The following is a 24,376-nucleotide window of genomic DNA, read 5'->3' as shown; positions in this document are numbered from 1 at the left end:
GAACAATAGCCATCTCCGTGCCATGCACCTCCCTGGAGAAAGGAGGGCATCTTCATGTCTATACAAACAACACTGTATCAGTCGATGGAAACCAGTGAGTGTTCTCATTTCCCCTAACACGGACAGCTATGCTTACACAGCCCTCCTTCACACTGCAGGCTTAATGCACAGTGGAGAAAAGCGAGATGATGGGAGCATAGTCGGAGGGGTAAGGAAAGCAGAGGCATTTGCTATACTGTCTGTAACAATGCTTGTTGTTACGGGGAGAGATCAAAACAGAACAAAACAAAAAAGGTAAACAGCAGAAATTTTAAATTAAGAAAACTCCAGATTAAAACAGAATAAATTGCCTGAAGCATCCTTTCAGATATCCTATGAACAATGGCCAGATATCCACTTCAATTAAGAAATTACACAGTCAGAACCACTGAGGAGTTAACAGAGGGCTAGCCTCAATTGTATAAAGTTCTGACTTCAATTCAAGTCTCCAACAGCACATAAACTGGGCGCTGAAATGTGATTTCACATACCTGAAATCCTAACCCTCTGGGGAGGCAGGAGGATCTAAAGTTCAAAGACACCTTCTGCCACACAGATTGAGGTCTCCCTATGCTACCTGAGACCCTACCTCACACAAACAACAACAGCAAAAACAGAACCAGTTAATATTTACAGTTGGCACACAGAAATAAGTCCAAGGGAGGAGAATAGAGGTGGAGGTCTGGGTGCAAAGGATCATGTGAGTTCTTAGATACGATGCCAGATTAAATTAGGAAAGACACAGGACGAACGGAGATGGTTCCATCTCAGACACTGGCAGAAATCAGAAGACAGGAAGCGCATTTCCAGTGTGCAGGAGGACCTAGAGTGTGCTTCCATCCCTGCCGAGAGCAGGACAGCAGTGATTCCCTAACTGTGCAACTATGAACAAAGCAGGTTTTCTTCAAAAATGTTAAGAAATGGAAGAATTCTTTTGTTTCCTAATCCTTAGTAACAAACCAGCACATAATTTCCGCCTTTTAGCTTGCTTCTGTTGTTCAAGTACAAAGTGTCAAGCTAAAAGAAAATGCATCCAAAGAATTCAGCATGGACTGTAAGTCACAGAGGACTAGGACTTGGCTGTGCCTTAGCTTAGCCGTGTGCCTACCTGAGCTCCTTCATCTGCCTCATCAAACTTTGCTTGTATTTTTCTGTTTTCCATTTCTTGTTGACATTCTGACACTTCTGTTTTAAGTCGGCCATGTTTTGCTTCATTCTGTCAACTTGTATGATTCCTTTGAACAGAAGGGACCGTTCATTGCTGATGGTCTGCACTAGAGAATGATCTGCAGCATTTAGCTTCTTTTCAGCTAGAAATGTAGTTTTCCGCTCTCTAACTTTTTCAAGGTAAGCAAGTTTTTCCTTCCAAATTTGCCGTAAGCCTCTCTGGATTTTCTCATTATCCTTTTCCATTAGCTTTTGTGCCATATACGTCTTCTTCCTTAAGTTCTCTCTAATGTTGAGCCTAGCTTTTTCCTGGGCAATTTGTGCTTTAACTATGGCTGTTGATTTTTCTGATTGTTTTTCTTGATGCTTTCGTTCTGAGTGATATTTATCAAGATCATTAAGCATGTGGAGCTTTATGCCTGTCCTCTGTGAGGTTAAAAACTCTCTCCTTTTCCTCAGCTGCTGTAGAGTCTCTCTTTCAATTGCTGGCTTTGGACGAGTGCTAGGCAGGGGCTGGAGGTAATCCGGGAAATAGTCCCGCTTCATCTCCCTCAACATTGCACCATACTTGAATGATCTAGGGGAATATAAAGGAGACTTCACAGCAGATATCCTAAAGTTAGTGTCCACTTCTTCATCCTCAAAGTCAGATTTAGACTCCTTCTGACCTATAACAGAGCAGACAGAAAAACAACGTAAGAACTAAACTTAATTTCTCTTCAAAATTCTTTGGAAGCTACGTAACATACATTGGGAGTAATGTAATCACTTTAAGAAAATGTTCCCCATGTTTTAACTTGTGATGTTGGATGAGAAACTCTCACTACAGCATCTTCCCTTGTGAACGTACCTCAGAGGCAGCACTCCTCACAGTGCTGCAGCTTCACGGCCTCAGCAGTGCCACTTCATATCACATGTGCTACTCAGACATAGCATTTATTACTAAGGATACAGTACTAGGTCACAGCTTTTATGCACTTGGGTGCAGTGTTTACATGCTCAGGAATATGTTTTATGGAGTTAGACATCATTTGTAATATATTTAGACACAGAATTCTGTAGTTTGCTAAAATGAAAACCTCACATAAATTAAACTGAAGAAGTTATAGGGAACAAACACAGCATGAGTCAGGTAGCATCCGTCACCAGCAGTCACCGAGAGTCCTCTGCTCTGTGCTATGAGCCGCTGCATTAATCAGTTTATCATTGGCCAATTTGGACATGGTCTGGAGTGGTCAGAGCTCCATTGCTGTGGTTGGCTCTGATTAGTTCTTCATTTCAAAATAATTCTCCTATTAGGCTATTAGTTTTGTGCACGTACTGAGTGTGTTAGTTGAGGGATCTTGGGCCAGGCAGCTTTAGGTCAAATGTAGAAGAGCAGCATTATCCTGTGTTTTGCAGTGGTATTGTTATTAGTTAACTTTTATTTCTAACTATAGCGAAATCTAGTAGCTGCCATCAAAATGTTTGTCCTCTATTTTCAAAAGACATCCATAACATTCGGTCCCTTTGCTTTGCTACTGCATGCCAGGGTGAGCGGAATTTCTCCCAGTAGGGAACAAAAATGCATTGTCTCATCTTATCCAAGGCCATTAAAGGACACACGTCTCCTCTGCTGTCTTCTGACCACTGTACAAACCTGAGGATGACACAGGCCAAGAAGAAGCCGTGGGACAAAAGAGTTCCTGGTAACAGAGCCACCAGCCAAAATACAAGTCATACACCAGAATTATCAAGCTGGGACTCTGATGGAGCCAAATAAAAGTTAGAACCAGGCAGAAGACCAAATTCACTTCTGGGTCTCTTTGTTATGACAGCCAGCCTGACTAATACAATAACTAACATTCTGTTGTTTCCATATTTACTCTTTATAAATGTACTGGTAAAGAGGGAAACATAGATATAAAAGATTATATAAGCCACAGATATAAAAATACTAATATCAAAAAAGAAATGCTTCCAGTGTGAGACTGCCCCCCTTCGCTTGAGATTGCATCTGTGACTGCTGTGTGTCATCACTCTTCCACGATTCCTTTCATGTCTTTATGTTACAGTGATCGTGTTAGAGCACATGGAGGTGAGGTAGGCCATGAAGAAAAGCATGCTGTTTGACACAAACAAGCAGATGGAACAGAGAGAAATACCAGGCATTTTAGCTAAAGGTCCAAAGGATATCCATGTAAGGAGATGAAGCAGTGTATACCATTAAATAATAAAATAAGCAAATAATTAAAAATGCAGTATTTGAAGATACAAAGGCAAAATATCCAAAAATAAATATAAAGGATGGCTAAAGCCAGAGAGTGGAAGCTGTGTTGGTGTCTGCTGGACTAGCCCAGCAATTCTTCCGCATTTGTGACCTGCACTGTACCACCAATATTGCTCAGAAAGCACTCATGATTAGCGTGTACATTACTGGAGTGTGCCTCTGAAATTTTTGTGCCTTTTGTGCAAAAGAAAACAAACTTTAGTGTCTCCTCACTGGCAGGACGGAGGCCGGTGCTAACTTATAGCTGTGGGTCACATTATGAAAAGGACCAATCGTATAAGGAGCCGTCCTTATACTTACATACACTACATTCACCAACCACCGGGCCTTTGGGTACATTTATAATTTTGCAGAATGCCATTTCTTCTGCTGTCTGTTCAGATCATTTTCACTTTTAATGTCATTTATACAATATTTTCTATAATCAATAAACAAGGAAGAAGTCTTAAAGCCTTATATCACTTTCCTCGCCATGTAGTTGGTCGCAAGCCGTCAAAGGCCAGCACTGGTAACAAAGTAGACATGGGGCCCTTTAGGGAGACGCAACTCGTTTGATTAAACTCCAGCTTAGTATTCTACACAAAATTAATATCATGGAGTGATAACTTATCAGCAGTTACAGTTGTTGGAAGGAAGGGTGGACAAAGGGAGACACGAATCTGGTTCTCGGGAGTAGAATGGCTTCAACTCCTTAAAGCCTTGAGTACGGAGCGGTGTGAGCAGGTGAGACTCCTACTTGCACTGCTCCGTGGGCTAGGGACACAACTTGATTCTTTAGTTTCCATGCTTATATAAAATCATGTGTGATCTATATGCCCAGTTCTTTCATACCAATTCATGTAAACCTGTGGACTCTTTTTTCCTGTTGGGGAAATGTTCAGAACCTCTTTCCAATTCTCTTTATTATAACTTTTTCTGTCACCGAAATATATGAGTTTCTTATGCTTTTTATATATCTTCCAATATCTGATATGCAATGCATAAATATTTCTTCCATCCCATGCATTATCTTTTGTATTATTTCTTTGTTATACAGCAAATAGTTAATTGATGCAGTCTCACTCACTTTTAGTTTCACAACCCATGTTATGTGTATATAAAATAGAGGGTTGCTAGGAATCCTGTCAAAACTCATGTCTCTCTGTTCTTTATAAGTGTTATAGTTTCAAGTCTTATAACAATTAAATTTCTAGTCAATTGAAAATTGCCTATTTGTGAAAGGTATAAGACATGAGTCTTCTTTAATTTAAATAAAAAAGGGTTTTGAAGTATAGATATCCAGCTTTTCCAACACTGTGATTACTTAGCCTGTTTATTCTTTGTTAATTATTTCAGTATCTTTGTCAATTGCTGGTACATGTGACTTTGGTTCATATCTGTTTTGGTGACAATAGAGCTTTAAGAATTATCGTTATGCTTCTAAATACAACCATTTTAATTAGAGACAATTTCTATTTTATAAGAAGAGTCCCAAGTCCTTTCACAAGATTTAGGAATAAGAAAAAGGTTATAGAGCTCAATAATAAGTGAATATGGTGTCTAGAAATAGCTTTCGCCAAAGATGAGCGATTTCTCCACCATGAAACTTGAGAACATTAACAAAAGCCATCTGAAATATTGCTGTTCATCTCCTCGTTCTGTTGCCTTCCGATGACTCTCGTGTCTTAGTCTTCTCATGGATTTCTGCTGTGTCTTGTCCATGGCTCAACTCTGCAAATGGTATCAAGTGTTTCCACTGGACCCTAGTGACAGCATCATGATAGGCAAGAGAGTGGCTATGTTCAGTTGTGGAGACGACAAAGGGCATTTTCAATAGACAAATTACAGGTGATGTGGGAAAGAAGTTCCTTTGGTGCTGTTCATGATTCCTCTAATCATACACAAATCCACAACGGTGATCATTACAGCACTGTGCACAGGACTTCAAACCTGAACGCTTGGTGACCACACACACAGCAGCTCTTCTGAAGTCTAGAGTAAGTCAGTGATAAATAAAATATTTTAGTAATATTGTCACTGCTCAGGTTTGCTTGTTTCAGCAGACGTTTCTAGGAGACACATTCTCACAGCAGACTTCTAACAAGAACTGAACAATGAAAATATCAATGTACATTTTAACACCCAACCTGAAGACTCTCAGAGTCCCATGTCCAGATGACTAGCTACAGACAACTAATGACTCCCAGGCACGAGCCCCTGAATTGTTTATCTGCTACAAAGGGGTCAGCCCTGAGGTCACACACAAAACACAAAAGGATACTCAGCATGACGTATTTACATTTGTGTATCTATGGGTGTGTAAGTAGGTATGTGCGTGCATGTGTGTGTCCATGTGTGTAATGATTATAAAGAAAAAGAAGCCATCTATCTGAGAGGGAGATAGGGGAAACATGTAACTTGGGGGGGGGTGGAGACAAGAAAAGGGACAAAATTATATAATTTTTTAAAATTAAAATTATATTAACAAAAATGTTTAAGAATATTAGATTTCAAGTTAGCATCCTATTTTTTAATTGATGAAAGAATAATAAAGATAGTTTAAGAGAAATGGGCTAAAAGGTTACCTGTCTAGCCACGTGGAGGGACCACAACCTTTGGATACGAAGGACACGGACAGAAAATAATAGGCACAGTCATGTTACGGCGTGAAAACAAACAGGAGAAGATGACACTGGCACATTCAGTTCTGCATGTCTGACCTAGGCTGAGTGCAGAGAAACGCCCAAGGATACAAGCGTGCACATTTTCCAGACATTGCTTGACCCTGCTACTGAAATAGACTTTTATTCAGCTTACTGCATCATGGGAAATATGACTCACATGGTTCACTTTAACACTCCTCATTCATATGTTTTTTTTTAATTTAGACTAAAAAGAATTGGCATTTGAAATGTTCTTTTAGAAATCACAGCTACTTCACTGACTTAAATAGTAGTCCTGACAGTACATAAAAGCCAGATACTAGCACAATTCCTAGCTGTGCTGAAACACCACAATAGGGTCAAACATTATGGTGGAAAATTGAGCACAGCCACAGGTGTCCCCTGAAACTGCTGTATCCTGGATGCACCAAGAGCCCTTCAACACTCACCAACGATGAATGTTTCCTCCTATCCTCAGGCTACAGCAACCATCTTTAACAAAGCATGACTTTTGTCCGAGTAACAAAAGTGGAAAACCTTCCTGTGTAAAATTTCTGCTTTTTTTCTCATGACTCATAACGGAGCACAGATCTGCCCAGTAAGCTCCCCCCCAGGTAAGATGAGGGCCATGAAAGGCTGCCATCCCTGCCAAGGAGACAAGAGGCAAATGCATCATGGGAGGAAACAATGGAGCCCTCTAGGCCTGTAACAGAAACCAGCCCATTTGCAAAGAAACCTTTTCTAGCTTGTCACAATCCTTTACCCCTAATAAGGTTTGAGATTCAAAAATTATGGGAAAACTTTAGACTTCTTTTTTTTTTTTAGTTTTTTTTTTCCTTTAGAAGAAGCCTAAAATATCTATAAAATAAAATAATGAACTATTATTACTATTCTTTGGCTAGGTAACAGAGGGACATTGGCATGGCTCTTACCCCATACCTGAGAATTTAAACACATGCCTTATTTGTAAACTAGGAAGTTAGGCCTACCTGACAAATACAATCCTCCCCTAGAAACTAATAAATGTCCAAAGTGCAAATAAGGATGAGAAGAGAAGTCCTCACCCTGCTAGCTCTGCCTCAAGCTAGTCTTTTCCGGCTCCCTTGTGTTTTGATAATCAGTTGGAATACGTGAGCAGACCCGGGGCTTTAGCTTTATGAAGACCTTCACTTTCTGTAGTAAGTAGTACCCAGGATGGCTGTGCTCTCTTCTAAAACAAACACCTTCAAGTAACATTTATAGAAGGACACTTCAGAGGCCCAATGAAGCAAGTTCCAATGCAGAAATAAATACAATGTTAGAAGCCAGACAGAGCCTGCAAAAGATCATATTTCACAGTCTCTTATAAAATATCTTTTATTTTTAATTTTTTTTATTTTTTATTTTTTTATTTATTTATTAAAGATTTCTGCCTTCTCCCTGCCACCACCTCCCATTTCCCTCCCCCTCCCCCAACAAGTTCCCCTCCCTCATCATCTCTAAGAGTAATCCGGGTTCCCTGCCCTGTGGGAAGTCCAAGGACCACCCAGCTCCATCCAGGTCTAGTAAGGTGAGCATCCAAACTGCCTAGGCTCCCACAAAGCCAGTACGTGCAGTAGGATCAAAAACCCATTGCCATTGTTCTTGAGTTCTCAGTAGTCCTCATTGTCCATTATGTTCAGCAAGTCCGGTTTTATCCCATGCTTTTTCAGACCCAGGCCAGCTGGCCTTGGTGAGTTCCTGATAGAACAACCCCATTGTCTCAGTGTGTGGGTGCACCCCTTGCGGTCCTGAGTTCCTTGCTCGTGCTCTGTCTCCTGCTCTTGATTTGGACCTTGAGATTTCAGTCCGGTGCTCCAATGTGGGTCTTTGTCTCTGTCTCCTTTCATCGCCTAAATGTTTTTCTTAGGGTTCACCTTCTTAATTAGCTTGTCTAGGATCACACATAATAGGCTCAACGTCCCCTATTCATGGCTAGAAACCAAATATGAGTGAGTACATCCCATGTTCCTCTTTTTGGGTCTGGCTCACCTCACTCAGTATAGTGTTTTCTATTTCCGTCCATTTGCCTGCAAAATTCAGGAAGTCATCGTTTTTTACTGCTGAGTAATACTCTAATATGTATATATTCCATACTTTCTTCATCCATTCTTCCATTGATCTTGACTGCTTGTTTTTTTTTGTTTTTTGTTTTTTTGTTTTTTGGATTTTCGAGACAGGGTTTCTCCGTAGCTTTTTGGTTCCTGTCCTGGAACTAGCTCTTGTAGACCAGGCTGGCCTCGAACTCACAGAGATCCGCCTGGCTCTGCCTCCTGAGTGCTGGGATTAAAGGCGTGCGCCACCACCGCCCGGCTTATCTTGACTTCTTAATTGCTACCTCAAACCATATTACAGCTAACTTTTCTCTTTCTTCTGAATTATTTATTTCTACTTCATGTCATAACAATTCAGTCTGATACATTAATTATCCCACTATTTTAATTTCCTTCTAAATAATGGGCTTACTATATTAAAACAATATGTGGGCATTTATCTAGTCTTGGGTCTCAGTTCTCAGCTTCAGGTCTTACTAGTGTAGAAGATGCCAATCTCCTTCTCTGGCAGTCACTGAAAATAGAAAGATACGGCTTTCTAAAATTAATTTAGTTGCATGTTCTAATTTTTTATCCTTCAATACACCTATTCATATTTTAGCATAATTGATACACAGAGGTGGAAAACAAGACATTCTTACCCAACTCCTTCTAGTTCCTAGTTCTTACTTTTGTTGTATACTTTTGTTTTTTTTGTTTGTTTGTTTGTTTTTGATTTTTTTATTCTTTTTTAATTAATATTTCCACCTGCTCCCCGTTTCCCATTTCCCTCCCCTCCTCCCAAATATTGCCCCCTCCCCCCACTCCCCTCCCCCTATTGGTTCCTGTCCTGGAACTAGCTCTTGTAGACCAGGCTGGCCTCGAACTCACTGAGATCCGCCTGCCTCTGCCCCCCGAGTGCTGGGATTAAAGGCGTGCGCCACCACTGCCCGGCTAGTTTTCTTTTTATTTTAGAATTATTTTTTAATAAATTATACCTATCTTCCTTTAATCCAAAAATTGTCTTCTGTGATAACCAAAACCATTCGATAACAAATTTTCTCATACACATAAATGAGAAAGTATATGAAAAATTGAAAATTGATTGTGTTCCAGGCATATCTTTTAAGAAAGGAGGTAAGTTAATTAAGAAATGCATTATGTCTGGTCTCAAGAAAGTTCTCTTGAAGCAGGGAAAAAGGTGAGAAGAAAACCTTCAAATAAGGACCAGTGTTCTAGTGAAGATGGGCACTGATGGTCAAGAGGTTCAATTTGGTGGAAGAGGAAGACATTTTAGGAAAAATTGACTTAATCACGAATGAGGTCAGTAAAAACGAACAAAAGAACAGCTGGGGCAGACAGTGATGAGAACTGCGAAGGAAAGATGAACTACATTAAGATCATAAGGCTGCAAACAGCAAGACAGACACCAGTGGGCAATAAAGAAGGTCAGGTGTTACAGAGAGGCCACAGGAAACAGTGAGCTCTGCAGCCACACATGTACAGATGATCTGTGATTTTTTTTTTTACCATAAAGAGAGCAGATTTGAACATGGATCACAAGGATTTAAGAGGGTGACTGGTTGAGAGACAAGCTGGTAGTTCAAACAATTTGTGTTGATACACAGCAAAGCTATAGAATAATACAAACATGTGGAATGCTTCATACATAAAACCAGAGGGCTTGCTGGTGAATTAGATGTCATCATAAAAAATAAGCTATCAAAGATTAATAATAGTATCTAGATTGCATGAATAGGTGGGTAGTGGCAAAGTTTGTTGGGAAAAGGACGTCTGAAAGAAAAGATACGCTTGGCAAACTACATTAAGAATGCGCGCAGAATGCCATTCCCACAGCGTATAGTGTCTGTACCGAAGCACATACACAAGCATTCGACTAATTAAAAAGCATAATTAAATTCATTTCCCAAAACATATTTTAAATTTTATTAATACATTTTCAAACTGTTGTCTTCTTGCAATAAGAATATTCCTTTGGACTAACAGAAATTGTCGATATACACGATTATTAATAACTGCAGTCCTCTGCAAGAGCAGCACACACTCTTCAGGTTCCATTCATCTGTGCAGCTCTCTCAGTTGTCTCCTGAAAACTGTACTTCTGTAGGAGAACTATCCAAGCCCGTGTTTGTCTGTAATCTCTCAGGGGAACTATTATTTATTGTAGACTTCACGTAAATCTAATCCAATTTTCAAATTTACAAATAAAGAATAGTTAACATTAAAACAAAATAACTTCACAACTTTTTAGAACTATTCAAGTTGATTTTAAATTAAATGAAACACGTGTGTCTTAGTAGCCAACCGGTTAGTGAGTGCTTATAGTTACTTCTGTTGTTGTGATTTGGCTTCTACTCCTGACAGCCATATTGCAACACCATTTTTTTTATTTCATAATACTTTGGAGACATCTTTAAGCTACTGTAAATATTAATGACTGAGCTATCACAATACACACTGGATCCCATGTCAAAGGTAAAGCAACTTTGTGGCGTGAGAAAGTTACACTTGCACTCATTACCTTGGTGACATTTTTCCATGAACAAGACTGTTTCCTTGTTAACTGTCTTGTGCTCATAAATATATATAAACACACACATCATATCCAATCAGCACTCATGTAACCGTTGACTTTACACCAGTCTCATAGACTTGATAACTTTGAGTTTGCATTATGTATTGGTGAATATGAGTTGTCAAGTTTAGTTTTCTTTATACATTAAAAATGCTTTGAGCATGGGGAGACTGTTGCATTCTATAAACATATATTTAGAACCAATGCTTCTATTTATAATAAAAAGAACTACTCATTAGGATTTTGACAAGGTTGTGTGCACAGCTCAGCTGCTATGGACACTTGCCGATGCTCACATGCATGTGGATAGAAGTCTTAGTTATCACTGCCATGTTATCTGTTTCTTGATGTGGGATTCTCTTCTGCATGCTGTGAATATGTTTTATTGCCATTGGTTAATAAAGAAGCTGCTTTGGCCTATGGCAGAGCAGAATAAAGCCAAATGGGAAATCAGAACAAAGATAGAGAGAGTAGGTGGAGTCAGAGAGATGCCACATAGCTGCCAAAGGAGACAGACACTGGAACCTTACTGGGAAAGCCACAGCATCATGGTGATACACTGCATAATAGAGATGAGTTAATTTAGGTAGCTAGGAATACACATAAGCTATTGGCCAAGCAGTGCTATGCTCAAAATGTACATGGAATTTTTTTTTTTATTGAAAAAAAAAATTTTCCGCTTCCTCCCCGCCTCCCATTTCCCTCCCCCTCCTCCCGCCCTCTTCCCCTTCCCCCCACTCCTCAATATACTCATCCTTGCCTTCTCAGATTATCAAATCATGCCCCATAACAGTGGGCATTTGACTGTGCTTTACACCTGTGCTAGAATGAGAAACAAGTTCCTTAGCCACAATCTATTAACTAGACCTACAATGTAAGTCTCTAACCAAATTTAAGAAAATGTGAGAAATTAATAAAAAATAAAAACATAAAAAATTAGTCATTATCAACCTGTTGCTCACCTTGTCCAAACATTCAACACACTGATAAGACTGCCCAAGAGTCCCATTGACAGCAGAATCTCCATATGTAATGCGGTGTCTCCCAAAAGGTATGCATAACATTTTAGTATAAAAATATATACCAAAAATTCAAGTCTTCTTTCATTGATCCCATGTGTCCCTTAGATATGCTAGCTACATGTAAATAATGAGAGAGAAATCTCAGGTAGCAGAGCACAGCACACACAAAAGCTACGCACAGGTCTCACGCTGGCAAGCATCACTGGCTTCTGGGCTTCCCTCATACTACTTTCCCTGAGTTCTTTTTGAGCTTTCTGAGTTTCTGCTTTGTTTATCTGCTCCATGAGCTATGAATCACATGGGAACCTGGGTAAGCACTTCAAGTGCAAGAGCCTCCCATCTGCATTTGTGTGAGATTAGAAACTCTCCTTGTTTTCCCTGATACCACTCCTGGTTGCTGTGGTATTTGATCTGTGGCATTCTACCAATTCCGGATGCCGGGAATCACACCAAGGCTCTTGCCAAGGCATAGGCAGTGTTCAGACCTTTTGTGCTCATCATTGTCTCGCTGCTGTCATGAAACTCTAGGAACTGAACAGAAGCTACTATGAGGCTATCCAGGAATGGCAGACCAGAAGTCCGCACACTCAGTATAAACTCTTACCCTTGTCAGCGTTTTCACAGGTCTCTGTGTGCAGGCTGCACTGGGCAGGGTTTTAGCACTTGGGCTTCTGTAGATAGTTTTCCCCAGCATATGAGGCCTTGATTTGGAAGTCTCCATGCTCACACTTTACTTTGCAAGTCACAGCTTTCCCATTCCGGTCTTTTCTCCATAGGGTGAATGGTCACATACCATCAAGTACCACAAACAGAATCACTACTTAGTTTCCTTACGTCTTTGCTTTTAGCTACAGAATATCTGGCATATCAATGGCCTTTCATGTATTACAGGAAAATATTTGGTATTCAAAACATATGATTGCTGTCTTTCCAGGTGAGCCAATGGAGGCACAATATAGAGGTGACTATATTTCTATATTTCATCATTTGATGCTGTGGACTAACTCTACATTTGCCAGCATGGTTCATCACAAGTCTCATCACAGACAAACCCTAAATTTAAATAGCTTGGCACAGTGAAGCTGGTCTATGCTTTTGAATGTATGCATGTCAGGAAGCCCGCACAGCCATGTTAGTGGCGCATGTGTGCTCTGAGCATTACAAAGAAGACAATGGAATAATTCAATTTCTTGTTTTTCACTCTGAAGTGAGGAGTTCCACTTTTGCTCACAGTCAGGTGGAGAGACTGCTCACATAACTCACACCTAACTTTGCAGGAGGTTGCAACAGACTGGAGCGCATGAGCTATGTGGCAATATTGATTAGTTACAAAATAAACCCAAACACAATTTGATTTCTATATGATCTTATGCCACTCTGTTGCTGTCAGTAACATTAAGAACAAAGAAATGTAAATTATTATATAGAAGGAAAAACAAAATACATTACTTAATGTTAAATTGAAAAGGAAAATTGTTTTAGTTTTACATACATGTCCATTCAAATTGCCCATGTGAAGTGATTTAATTGGAATTACTTTAGATCCTAGCTAACGGTCACCATCCAAACATATGAGGGGTACAGCAAGGACTGTCAAGATTGTGTGGAGACAAGTGGGCTGAAGTTACCAAGGTATGATCAGTGAATCTGACGAAAACGGTTGGAGGCACAAAATGGAAACAGGTCTTCCCGCAGGGCAGGGAATTTGGACTGCTCTTCAGTATCGAGAGGGAGGGGGAATGGAGTGGGGGGAGGAGAAGAGGAGTGGGGATAGGGGGAGGGAAGTGGGGGGAGGGCAATATTTGGGAGGAGGGGAGGGAAATGGGAAATGGGGAGCAGGTGGAAATTTTAATTAAAAAAGAATAAAAATAAATAAGTTAAAAAAAAAAAGAAAATTTTCTGAGATTTCACTTCAGATTCTTAAGTAAATCTAGAGAAAGACAGAGGATGTAATGGATAAAAATAACTGGAGACTGTATTAGTGTAATCACAGATACCTTGTCAAGATGACCTTCAAATAATTAACCCTGTGACCTTATACTCTGAATAAGAAATGTTCTCAGAAATATCATTTATGCAAAAGCTGGTGCTTCCTATCAGAGTTGAGAACTGGCTTCTGTACAGATGCACAGGACATGTAAAAGGTCTTCAGAAATGAAGACCACCACTTCTACAAATTCCTTCCATCCCAGTTTTAATGAGGGTTAAAGAATCTTAGCATTTCAGACACTCTGACTTCAGCTGGTTGTAGCCTTTCAGCCATAAGACGTGTTTCTGCGTTCATCAGTCACATGAAGGCCAATATCACCTGTAAATTTTGACTTATAATGAAAAAGAAAAGTGAAATTATTTTGTTAGACAAATAAAATTAAAATTAGAAGTATCAAAAGCACAAATCTAAGGTAAGGAGATAGGTGCAGATATTTGTTAGTAGCTAAATATTTTGTGCAACCAGTATCTTGGGTAGTAGTCACAAAAAACTTCAGTGACACCCAGGATCTCACACTGAACTAACTAGTATATTCAGTGATCTACATGACATGATACAGAGCACGTCATAATCACCACTACCAAGAGGAGTATGGAAGGAGGTACTCACTTCAGATTCTTACAGTCTTTCCACAGAAATGGCAGTTTACCCAGACGTGCACAACAATGTGTGCCAGTGAATTGTTTTGCCCTGCTTTGCTGTTATATTTTAAGTGTTTTACATAGTGAATAAAATACTATTTAAATTGCAAACTCTACTGGGAGAACAGAAGGAAAGAGCTAGGGATCTGTCCCTACCCCCATTCATTTAATTTACAATGTGGCTCTGACTAGGGAAAACAATTAAAACAACTGAGCCAATTTTAAAATCTCCACATCTCCAGGTGGTGGTGGCACATGCCTTTAATACTAGCATGGGAAGGTGGAGGCAGGGGGATCTCTGAGTTCAAAGCCAGAACAGTCTACAGAGTGAGTTCCAGGACAGGCAGCACTATGTAAAGAAATTCGGTCTTGAAAAGCCAAGACAGAAAGACAAGCAGATTGATGTTGATGTACTTACTGTATGTATATATTGTATATAGTCATTGTACTTATTATATACAGCTTTTCTTATTTATTTTAGACAATGGGGGAAATGTAGTGATATTTCACTTGTATTCTAATAAATAAAGCTTGTTTGAAGTTTAGAGAGTAAAATAGCTGCACTGATCATCCTTACAGACAAGCACTGATAACACACACCTTTAATTCCAGAGGCCACACTAGTTTGCCATTGAAACCAGGCAGTAGTGGTGCATGCCCTTAATCCCAGCACCAGAGAGGATTGTAAGACAGAAGTAGACAGCTCTCACACACAATCTCATTCTGAGATTCCTGGAGGCAGAATCACTGTTTCAGACTAAGGTAGAGGTAAGAGCCAGTGGCTGGCTGTTTTACTTTTCTGACCTTCAGGTTGAACCCCAATTTCTGTTTCTGGATTTTTATTAATTATGCTACAGGTAATACATAAATAGGTAGGTAGGTAGGTTAATAGACAGACAGACAGACAGACAGACAGATACTTCATGTCACCTATGAGTCATGGAAAACACAAATAACTCACATTTTCGAGGAGAAACAAACATGTTTGTCCATACTTTTAACTGGAAAGTCCCTGCTAAGAGCTCGCATATGTTTAATACACAGAACACGTGACCTGCGCCACATCAAGAGTGTCACATGTGCTAAGCATTCTGGGTGTGTGACACAGGTAGTCAGTGTCATCACATGCCTATGTGTGGGGGAAACTTGGACCTCTCGGGAGACATTACTTAGTTTTCTGAACAAAGGTTCATATTCTTCAAGAAAACGTGGATTGTAAATATTCCTCTTTGTGTCAGAGAGTACCTGCCCCATTACCTGATGAATCCCTACAGAGTCAGAAAAGCTCGGCATTGAGGGAGACAATGTGGGGGAAGAGGCACGAGAGGTCACCACAGAGTCTGCATGAGTACATCACTCTAAGTTCATGTACAGCAGAAAAGTAGCGAGCAGCGACTTCCAAGGCTACAGTTCAGACGCAGCCATCTAGAGTCATTCGTGCTTCATTTATTAATGGTTCTAGTTATTTGCTAAAGAATTAAAATTGTCAACATTGAATATGCCGGCAAATAACTAAAGAAAGAAATATGGTTTTGTGGAGCCACAGTGCTCAGAGATATGTGACTTATTACAAATGACATTATGCTAATTGTATAAGGTCATAAAATATGTAATACAGCATCATTATATGTGGTTTCTAATCAATATTAATAAACCAGACATTGCAGCCATGGGAAGACTGATTATTGGCAAAGTTATTGACACAGGCATTAGAATTTAAAAGTAACACTTACAAATTGGCATTACCTTCCCAGATGCTGTTCACTCAGAGTTAAGTACTCTGAGATCCACTGACTGGCTCGTGTCTCAGGTGAAGCTGTCAGGAGCCACTCCATGTATGTACACATAAAATCACACAGTATGTAAAATTAAAGCTACCATAAATGTTACTTTTAGAGGCTCTAGAGGAAGCATAATGTCCTATATATAAGCAAAAATCTGTGGTTACTATTTTATCAACTAATTGTAACTTCAGATAAGATTTGGCAAAGTCCATGCACATTTGAACTTCTCATAAAGTTAAGCTAAGCTCACATGCATCTTTTCAGGATGAGGATGTGGTTGGTAGTCTTCTTTAAATTGTTAAATTTCCTTAGAGCTTGCTATGTAACTAGAGAAGAGAAAAATGAAGATGATGTTCGAGAGGGAGGATAACCAGCGCTGAAGTCTATTGAGAGGCAGCCTGTATCGTCAGCACTGTTCACACGCATGCTCTGGCTGGGGGAGGGAATACTGGCCGGCTGGTAGGAAGTGGGCATCACCAGACTGTACGGTGATTAAAACAGAGTTAAAGCCTCACTCAGATTCCCCTCTGCATTAGATAGAAAGAATGACTATTACCTGACCAATAGACTACTTCTTTTGTTTACCATTTTACATATTGCAAACTCAAGCTATCAAGGGTTAATTGCAGGTACATTATTTCTCAAATGCTCTTATCATAACGTTCTTTTATACTTTAACTATAGTCAATATTCATAGTATAAATATCACATCAAATGTCTTTGTACAATTCTGTACTTCTCCTAGTCATTAGTTTGAGCTCCTTCTGTCTCAGTTCTGGAGATAGTGTGGGCATGAAATTATGGCCTGTTTGTCGAGTAATTTTGATTTTGTTTTTATGTTTGAGACAGGTTCTCACTCACTGTCAGGTTGGCTCACAGTCCAGACTGGCCTTGACTTCTACTATCATGACTTCTGAGATATGACACCGTATTAGGAATTTTTCTTCCTTTATATTTACTCTTTAACTTTATCCAACAGGATTCTTAACTTAACCACTATTAGACTTACTTTTGTGAATATCAACACTGAAACCCATACCTGAAATTCAACAACTACTATTATGTCATCTTATTCTAAAATCTTTCAGCTAATATTCAATGAAGAATAATAGTCCATTATTGAATTAAATTTGTTTTTTATCCAAATGTATACATCATTTTTCTAAAGGAAACAGTGTTACAAATCATTAATTTTTAAAAATATCAACATAAAATAAAACAAGAGATGAACACTAAAAAACTTTGCACTGAAAGTATAACCTTTCTACGCACAAACTGACACAGAAGGAGACACAGCTCACTCGTAGAGCACACACTTAGCAGAAGCCAGGCCCTGCATTAGTTGTCAGCATCTCACAGACACAAACAAGAAGCTTCACATAAAAAGTGATAAAATATTTTTAACTGCTGGTCAATACTCATTGTACAAATGTACCATATTTTCTTTAGTCATTCTCCAGTAGAGCGGCATCTAGGTTGTTGCTTGGTTCTAGATATTACGAACAATGCTGCTATGAACACAGTTGAGCAAGTGGCCTTGTGTGACGACTGAAAATCCTGTGGGTGCCCAAAAGCAGTATAGCTGGGTTTTGAGGAAGACTGATTCCCAATTTACTGAGAAACAGTCATATTGATTTCCAAAGTGGCTCCCCAAGTTTGCACTCCCACAAGCAATAGAGGTGTGTTCCCTTTGCCCCACATCCTCCCCATCATAACTCATCATTTGCTTTTTGATCTTTATGAGAGGTATAAGAAGGAATCCCAAAATCATCTTGATCTGCATTTCCCTGATAGCTAAGGGTAATAAACAATTTTTAGGTGATACTCAGCCATTTGAGATTCATCTTTTGAGAATTCTCTATTTAGATCTGTACCCCATCTTGAATGGATTATTTTGTTTGTTGGTGTCTAGTGTCTTGAGTTTTTTATATATATATTTTGCAGATCAGCCCTCTGTCATATGTGGGGTTGGTGAAGATCTTTTCCCATTCTGTAGGCTCCTCCTTTGTCCTACTACAGTGTCCTTGGCCTTACAGAAGTCTTTCAGTTTCAGGAGGTCCCAATTATTAATTGTCAATCTCGGTGTCTGTGCTATGGGTATTATATTCAGGAAGTGGTCTTCTGTGCCAATATATTCAAGGCCACTTCCCATTTTCGTTCAGTGTAACTGGATTTATGTTGAGTTCTTTGATCTACTTGGACTTAAGTTTTGTGGAGAATGATAGATACACATTTACATTCTGCATGCTGACATCTAGTTATGCGAGCACCATTAGTTGATACTTTCATTATTCCATTGTATAATTTCAGCTTCTTTGTCAAAAGTCATGTATTTATAAATGTGTAGATTTTCATCAGGGTCTTTGATTCTATTCCATTGATCAATCTGTCTGTTTTTATTTCAGCACCATGCTATTTTTATTACTATAGTTCTGTAGTAAGACTTGAAATCACAGATGGTGATAACTCCTCTGGAAGTTCTTATTGTTCAGGACTGTTTTAGACATCCTGGGTATTTTGTTTTTCCATACCAAGTTGTGTATTGTTCTTTCAAGATCTGTAAAGAATTGTATTGGAATTCTGATGGGGATTACATTGAATCTGTAGGCTTTTTTTGGTAAGATTGCCATTTTTACTATATTAATCCTACTGATCCATGATTCTGATATCTTCTCCAATTTCTTTCTTCAAGAAGTTCCTGACATATAGGTCTTTTACTTGCTTGATTATAGTTACTCCAAGATATTTTGTATTACTTGTGGCTATTGTAAAGGGTGTTTTTTCCCCTGATTTCTTTCTCAGATGGATTATCTTTTATATAAGAAGGGTACTGATACTTTTTTTTTAGCTAATCTTGTATCCAGTCACATTGCTAAAGGTGTTTATCAGCCGCAGGAGTTCCTTGGTACAATTTCTGGGCTCACTTATGTATACTATTATATCATCTACAAATAGTGATGCTTTTACTACCCAGAAAGACAAACATGACATGTACTCACTTATAATTGAAGTTATATTAGCTGTAAAGGATAATCATTCTACAATCCAGACCCAGAGAGGTTTAGTAACAAGGAGGGTTTTTTTTTTGGGGGGGGGGCAGGTTAATGGATCTCCTTGGGAAGGGGAAACAGAAGAGACTGAATGTGTGGACTGGGTATCCAGTGGAGATGGGAACATGAGGGATCAGGCAAAGGGAACTTCCAGGAGTCTACAAAGATGACTCCTAGCAATAGTGGATGCACAGCCTGAACTGGCCATGTCCTGTGCCCAGGTGGAACATCTAGTGGAGAAATTGGACTCTGCCTCCAGCAATGCAGCCTTTGACTTGCAGTCTGTCCTTCCTACTGCATGTTTGGGATAGTGGGAACTACCCCAGTTGTCATCAGAGAGACTTCATCCAGTAACTGATGGAAACATATCTAGAGACCCAGAATCAATCATTGGGCCATGTTTGGGGAATCCTACTGAAGAGAGAGAGGAAAGAATTTACAAGCCAGGGGGTCAAGGTTGGGTGGGTGAAAGTGAAGGAATGGAAGGATAGAGGGAGGGGAAACTGCAGTCAGGATGTAAAATAAATGAATAAATTTAATTAATATAAAAAGTGATATAATAAAATTGCACTTTATTTAAAATGTTGGAAATTCTTTCATATGAAAAAATACATGTCCATATTTTTGCATTATATATATGTGCCTCTTTTTGTCTGTGTGTGCACATATTCTCTCTCTCTCTCACACACACACACACATATGTATATGTATGTATGTATATATATATATAGATTTCCCTAATAAGCTGTGCTTTATTTTAATACATTAATGTAAAAAATAAACTCCTTTCCAAATGCTATACACATTTTGTTTGTCTGGGGCTGGAACATGGCCCCACTTTCAATTACATCTTTCTATTTTCAGTGGTTACCTTCACTGCCTAAGGCTGGCTGTTCTGGAACTTGCTGGCTGTGGAAACAAGCTTGGCCTTAAACTCAAAGATCCAGCAGCCTCTGCCTCTGGTATGCTGGGAATAAAACTGTGAACGACCACATCCAGCTCTAAGCTTTTCTTTAGTTCCTTTTTACAAGTTGGAAACTTAGCTGGGTGGGATTTTGCCCTGAAGTTATCACTTCCTATATTCTACTTCTTAATTTAATTATCTTCTTGAACATAGGACTTAGCTCCATTACACCTCCTGGTACTCTTTTTCTCCTCAAATTGTACATTTTGTGTTTTCCTTCCTGCTCTTGCTGCTTTTCAGTATAAATCTTCATTATAGGAACCACTAATAAGCACACAATAGAGAATATACCAGGCTGTTTTGAGATTTCCTATGCCAACAAAATTAACCCAAAACCCTTTGCTTTAGCTTCAGGCACACTCTTTGCATAAGGGCAAAAGGCAGCTACCTTCTTTACCAAAATATGACACTACTAACATTCTTCTCCTCTGAAATCTCTAAATGCAGGCCTCCACGGTTCCTATCACCCTCAGCCCACTGTCTTCCATGTTCCTACTAGGACTGCCCGTTAAGCCGCACAGCAAGTGTTCAGCTACTGTTCTAACCCACAGTCCCAAGGTCTATATTCCTTCAAATAAAAACATGGTCAAGGCTGCACAGCAATACCCAAGTCCTGGTATCAACTTCTCTCTTTGTTAGGGCTTCTATTGCTGTGAAAAAACACTATGACCATAGCAACTCTTATGAAGGAAAACATTTAACTGGGTGAATTACATTCAGAGGTTCAATCCATTATCTTCATGATGGGCCATGGAAACGTGTATGCAGACATGGTACTAGAGAGGAAGATGAGAGTTCTTCATGTTGTTCAGGCACCATGATGTGATTTATCTCAGAGGGTACAATTTTAGCAACAGAGTTCAAAGTCTGCCTTCATAATGACACACTTCCTTTCAACAGGGCCACACCTACTCCAGGAGAGCCGCACCTAAGAGTGTCACTCCCTTTGAAGTCCATCTTCGTCCAGTCCACAACAGTAGTCCAACAACAACTGTCTCAAATTGAAAGGACACAGACTGGAGTAGTTGGCATGAGGCTTGGTTCCAAAATATCACCAATCTGGCACTTCAGACCTGGAGGATTGCTGGGGAACTGCTGGTCTTGAAACCACATTGGTAATTGGAGAAAAAGGTTCACTGAGCAGCAACAAGGGAGATCTTTCCAACCAGAGTGATGATATGCAGAAAAAAAAATTTCTTCCAGAAAGCCTTCTTCCCATTTCAAAAAATCTGATCAAGATAGCCCAGTCATGAGTCTTTGGGTATATTCCAGATCCAGTAAGGTTGACACTCAGAATTATGCCTCACAGATACATTCTCCAAATTAACTTACGTCAATGTGGTATATGCATGGATTATTTTCAACATTTTGATGAAATTTTGGCAAACACCTCACTTTTGCCTTTCTTTATATTATAAACCAAATGGACCTAACAAACATTTACAGAACATTTCACCCAAATATAAAAGAATATATTTTATGATCAGCACCTCATGTAATTTTCCCTGAAATTTATGACATACTCAGACACAAAACAAGTCTCAACAAATACAAGGAAACTGAAATACACCCTGCTTCCTAACTGACTACTATGGATTAAAGCTGAACAGCAACAGAACGTTTACAAGCTCATGAACACATGCTACTGAATGAAAATCTGTCAGGATGAAAATTAAGATAGAAATCACCAGTTTTCTAGAATGAATGAAAGTGAGGTGGAACATATCAAAATCTACAGGACCAAATGTAGTCACGTCTAAAAGGCACGTTCATAGCACTAATGACTACATAAAAAGAAAGAGATCTCTTACTAGGAACTTTACAGCGCACCTGAAAGCTCAAGAACAAAAAGAACAAATCACACACAGAAGAGCAGACAATGTGAAATAATCAGGTCGTAGTTGAAATCCATAAAATAGAAACAAATAAATAAAACAATACAAAGTATCAATGAAACAATGAGTTGGTTCTTTGAGAAAATCAGCAAGATTGACAAAACTTTATGCTCCATCAAAACACAGATAATATCTCCAGTTGAAACCTTTATAAATAAAAATTTAGTTTCCCCCAAGGAAGTCTCACTGGAGAAACAATAGACTCTTAGGGTGGACTGCATGCCCAGCGGAAGATGGCCAACGGAAAACATGCTCATGAGAGATGGATCTGGATAAGAGGGGAGAAGAGGAGGGATGGAGAGAAGAGAGAGAGGGGTCATAATCAAGAGATTATCGTGAGAAACAAAAATCTATTTCAATAATAGAAAAAAGGGGGAAAGGAAAGGAATCTGACATACACCTGCTTTCCAGTGTTCACTCATAATTACTTGTTGGAAAAGCCAGGGGATGCAATAAAATCATCAAAGTTGTGTTTCAAAGCAACGGAGAGGAAACTTCTACAAAAACAAATGCTTCACTGCTGCCCTGTGATGCTCCCTTTCCTGGGAGAACACAAGATTCACTCTTGGAGATCATTTAAGACTACTCTAAGCATAACATACATTCAATAAAAGAGAAAAGAGTAACAATAAAATTGACTCACTTTAGTCAATGAATTAATTCATATTTTGGAAAATGTGCCAAGAATAATAATTTAAAAAAACACAGCATTAAGGTTTGATAGTTACTTGCTCAAGATCAGTGTTTCCATTTCTTGTTGAATTATTTAGTTCACATCAAAACATACCAACCTTTATGAGTGGGAGGTCTTGGTGTTTTTGGTTTTCTGTCAATATCTTTTGTTTTCAATTCATTTGAAAGGCAGGAAATGTGTTTTATGTACTCAAGAGAGTATTTAAAGTCGGCAGGAATATATCTTATCTGTGGAAACAAACAAAAGGATTGATGAGTTGTTTCTTGGTGCTGTAATAGAATAACTTGACAAAGGGTTTGCCTTCCAACTCCAGGTTCTAGTTCACCATCTGAGAGAAGTCAAGACAGCAGGAACTTGGAGTAGCTAGTCATGTCATAGCCACAGTAGAGGACAAAAAGCATGGAATTAGTGCATAAATGTTATGCTGAGTTAACTTTTTCCATTTGTATTATAGTTCCAAATCCTCTTCCTTTTTTATTAATTTTATTGAGCAATAAATTTTTCTCTGCTCCCCTCCCTGACTCTCCTCTCCTCTTGAACCCTTTTCCATGGTCCCCATGCTCCAAATTTACTCAGGAGATCTTGTCTTTTACTACTTCCCATGTAGACTAGATCCATGTATGTCCTCATTGTCATCTAGGTTCTCTGGAATTGTAATTTTAGGCTGGTTTTCTTTGCTTTATGTTTTAAAACCACTTATGAGTGATTACATATGATAATTGTCTTTCATAGCCAGAACCTGGAAACAACCTAAATGCCCCTTGACCAAAGAATGGATAAGGAAAATGTGGTGCATTTACACAATGGAGTACTATGGAGCAGAGAAAACTAATGACATCTTGAAATTTGCAGAATCCTCTTCTTAAGAAATGGCACCACCTATGGTGGATGTGTCTTCCTACTTCAACCTAACCAAGATATCAGTACCCCAGGCCCATAGGCCAAATTAATCTAGAAAATCTTCAGGGAAATTTCCCTTCCAGCTGATTCTAGATCATGTCGATGATTATAAAAACTAACTACAACAGATGCTATCAAATCTTTCAGAGTTCTCAAGGAGCTTTCATATGTGTGACACAGTGTTATGATTTTGATTTTTTTTAAATCTGTAAGACAAATATCATCAAGAAAAACTTTAAAAGCACCATTGTTTATTCCTTTATTAGGCAATCTCATAGAAACAGTAATATCCTGGGGATAATTCTTTTGTTTCTTATTGTTTTTCTTTTTTATTAGATTTTTTAAAAAGACCAATCCAAATTCCCACTCCCTCCCCTTCTCCCATTCCCTCCACACATCCTCCTACCCTACCCCTCCAATCCTAAGAGAAGGCAAGGCACCTTGCCCTGTGGAAGGTCCAGGGTCCTCCCAACTACATCTAGGCTGAGCACGGAATCCATCCATAGAGAACAGGATCCCAAAAAGCCAATACATGCAGCAGAGACAAATCCCAGTGCCACTGCCAGTGGTCCCACAGTCTGCTCCAGTCATGCAACTGTCAACCACATTCAGAGGGACTAGCTTGGTCCTATGCTTGTTCCTTCCCAGTCCCGCTGGAGTTGGTGAGCTCCC

The 24,376-nt window shown here is 39.2% G+C and overlaps 1 protein-coding gene across 2 annotated transcripts in view; it reads right to left on the bottom strand.

The window, feature by feature from the left end:
- Positions 1–24,376, bottom strand: part of Lrriq3 (leucine rich repeats and IQ motif containing 3) — a 91,798-nt gene that overhangs the window by 4,738 nt on the left and 62,684 nt on the right. For both annotated transcript variants that reach the window (XM_057793724.1, XM_057793725.1), the window contains exons 6-7: positions 22,902–23,031; positions 1,148–1,874 (exon numbers count right to left, since the gene is read on the bottom strand). In XM_057793724.1, the coding sequence (XP_057649707.1) occupies positions 1,148–1,874; positions 22,902–23,031 (857 nt within the window). The remainder of the gene's footprint in view (positions 1–1,147; positions 1,875–22,901; positions 23,032–24,376) is intronic.

This window comes from Chionomys nivalis, chromosome 18 (assembly GCF_950005125.1).
Source record: "Chionomys nivalis chromosome 18, mChiNiv1.1, whole genome shotgun sequence".
Taxonomy (NCBI): Eukaryota; Metazoa; Chordata; class Mammalia; order Rodentia; family Cricetidae; genus Chionomys; species Chionomys nivalis.
Note: the sequence above shows the minus strand (reverse complement) of the source record. Positions and strands in the feature narration are given on the sequence as shown.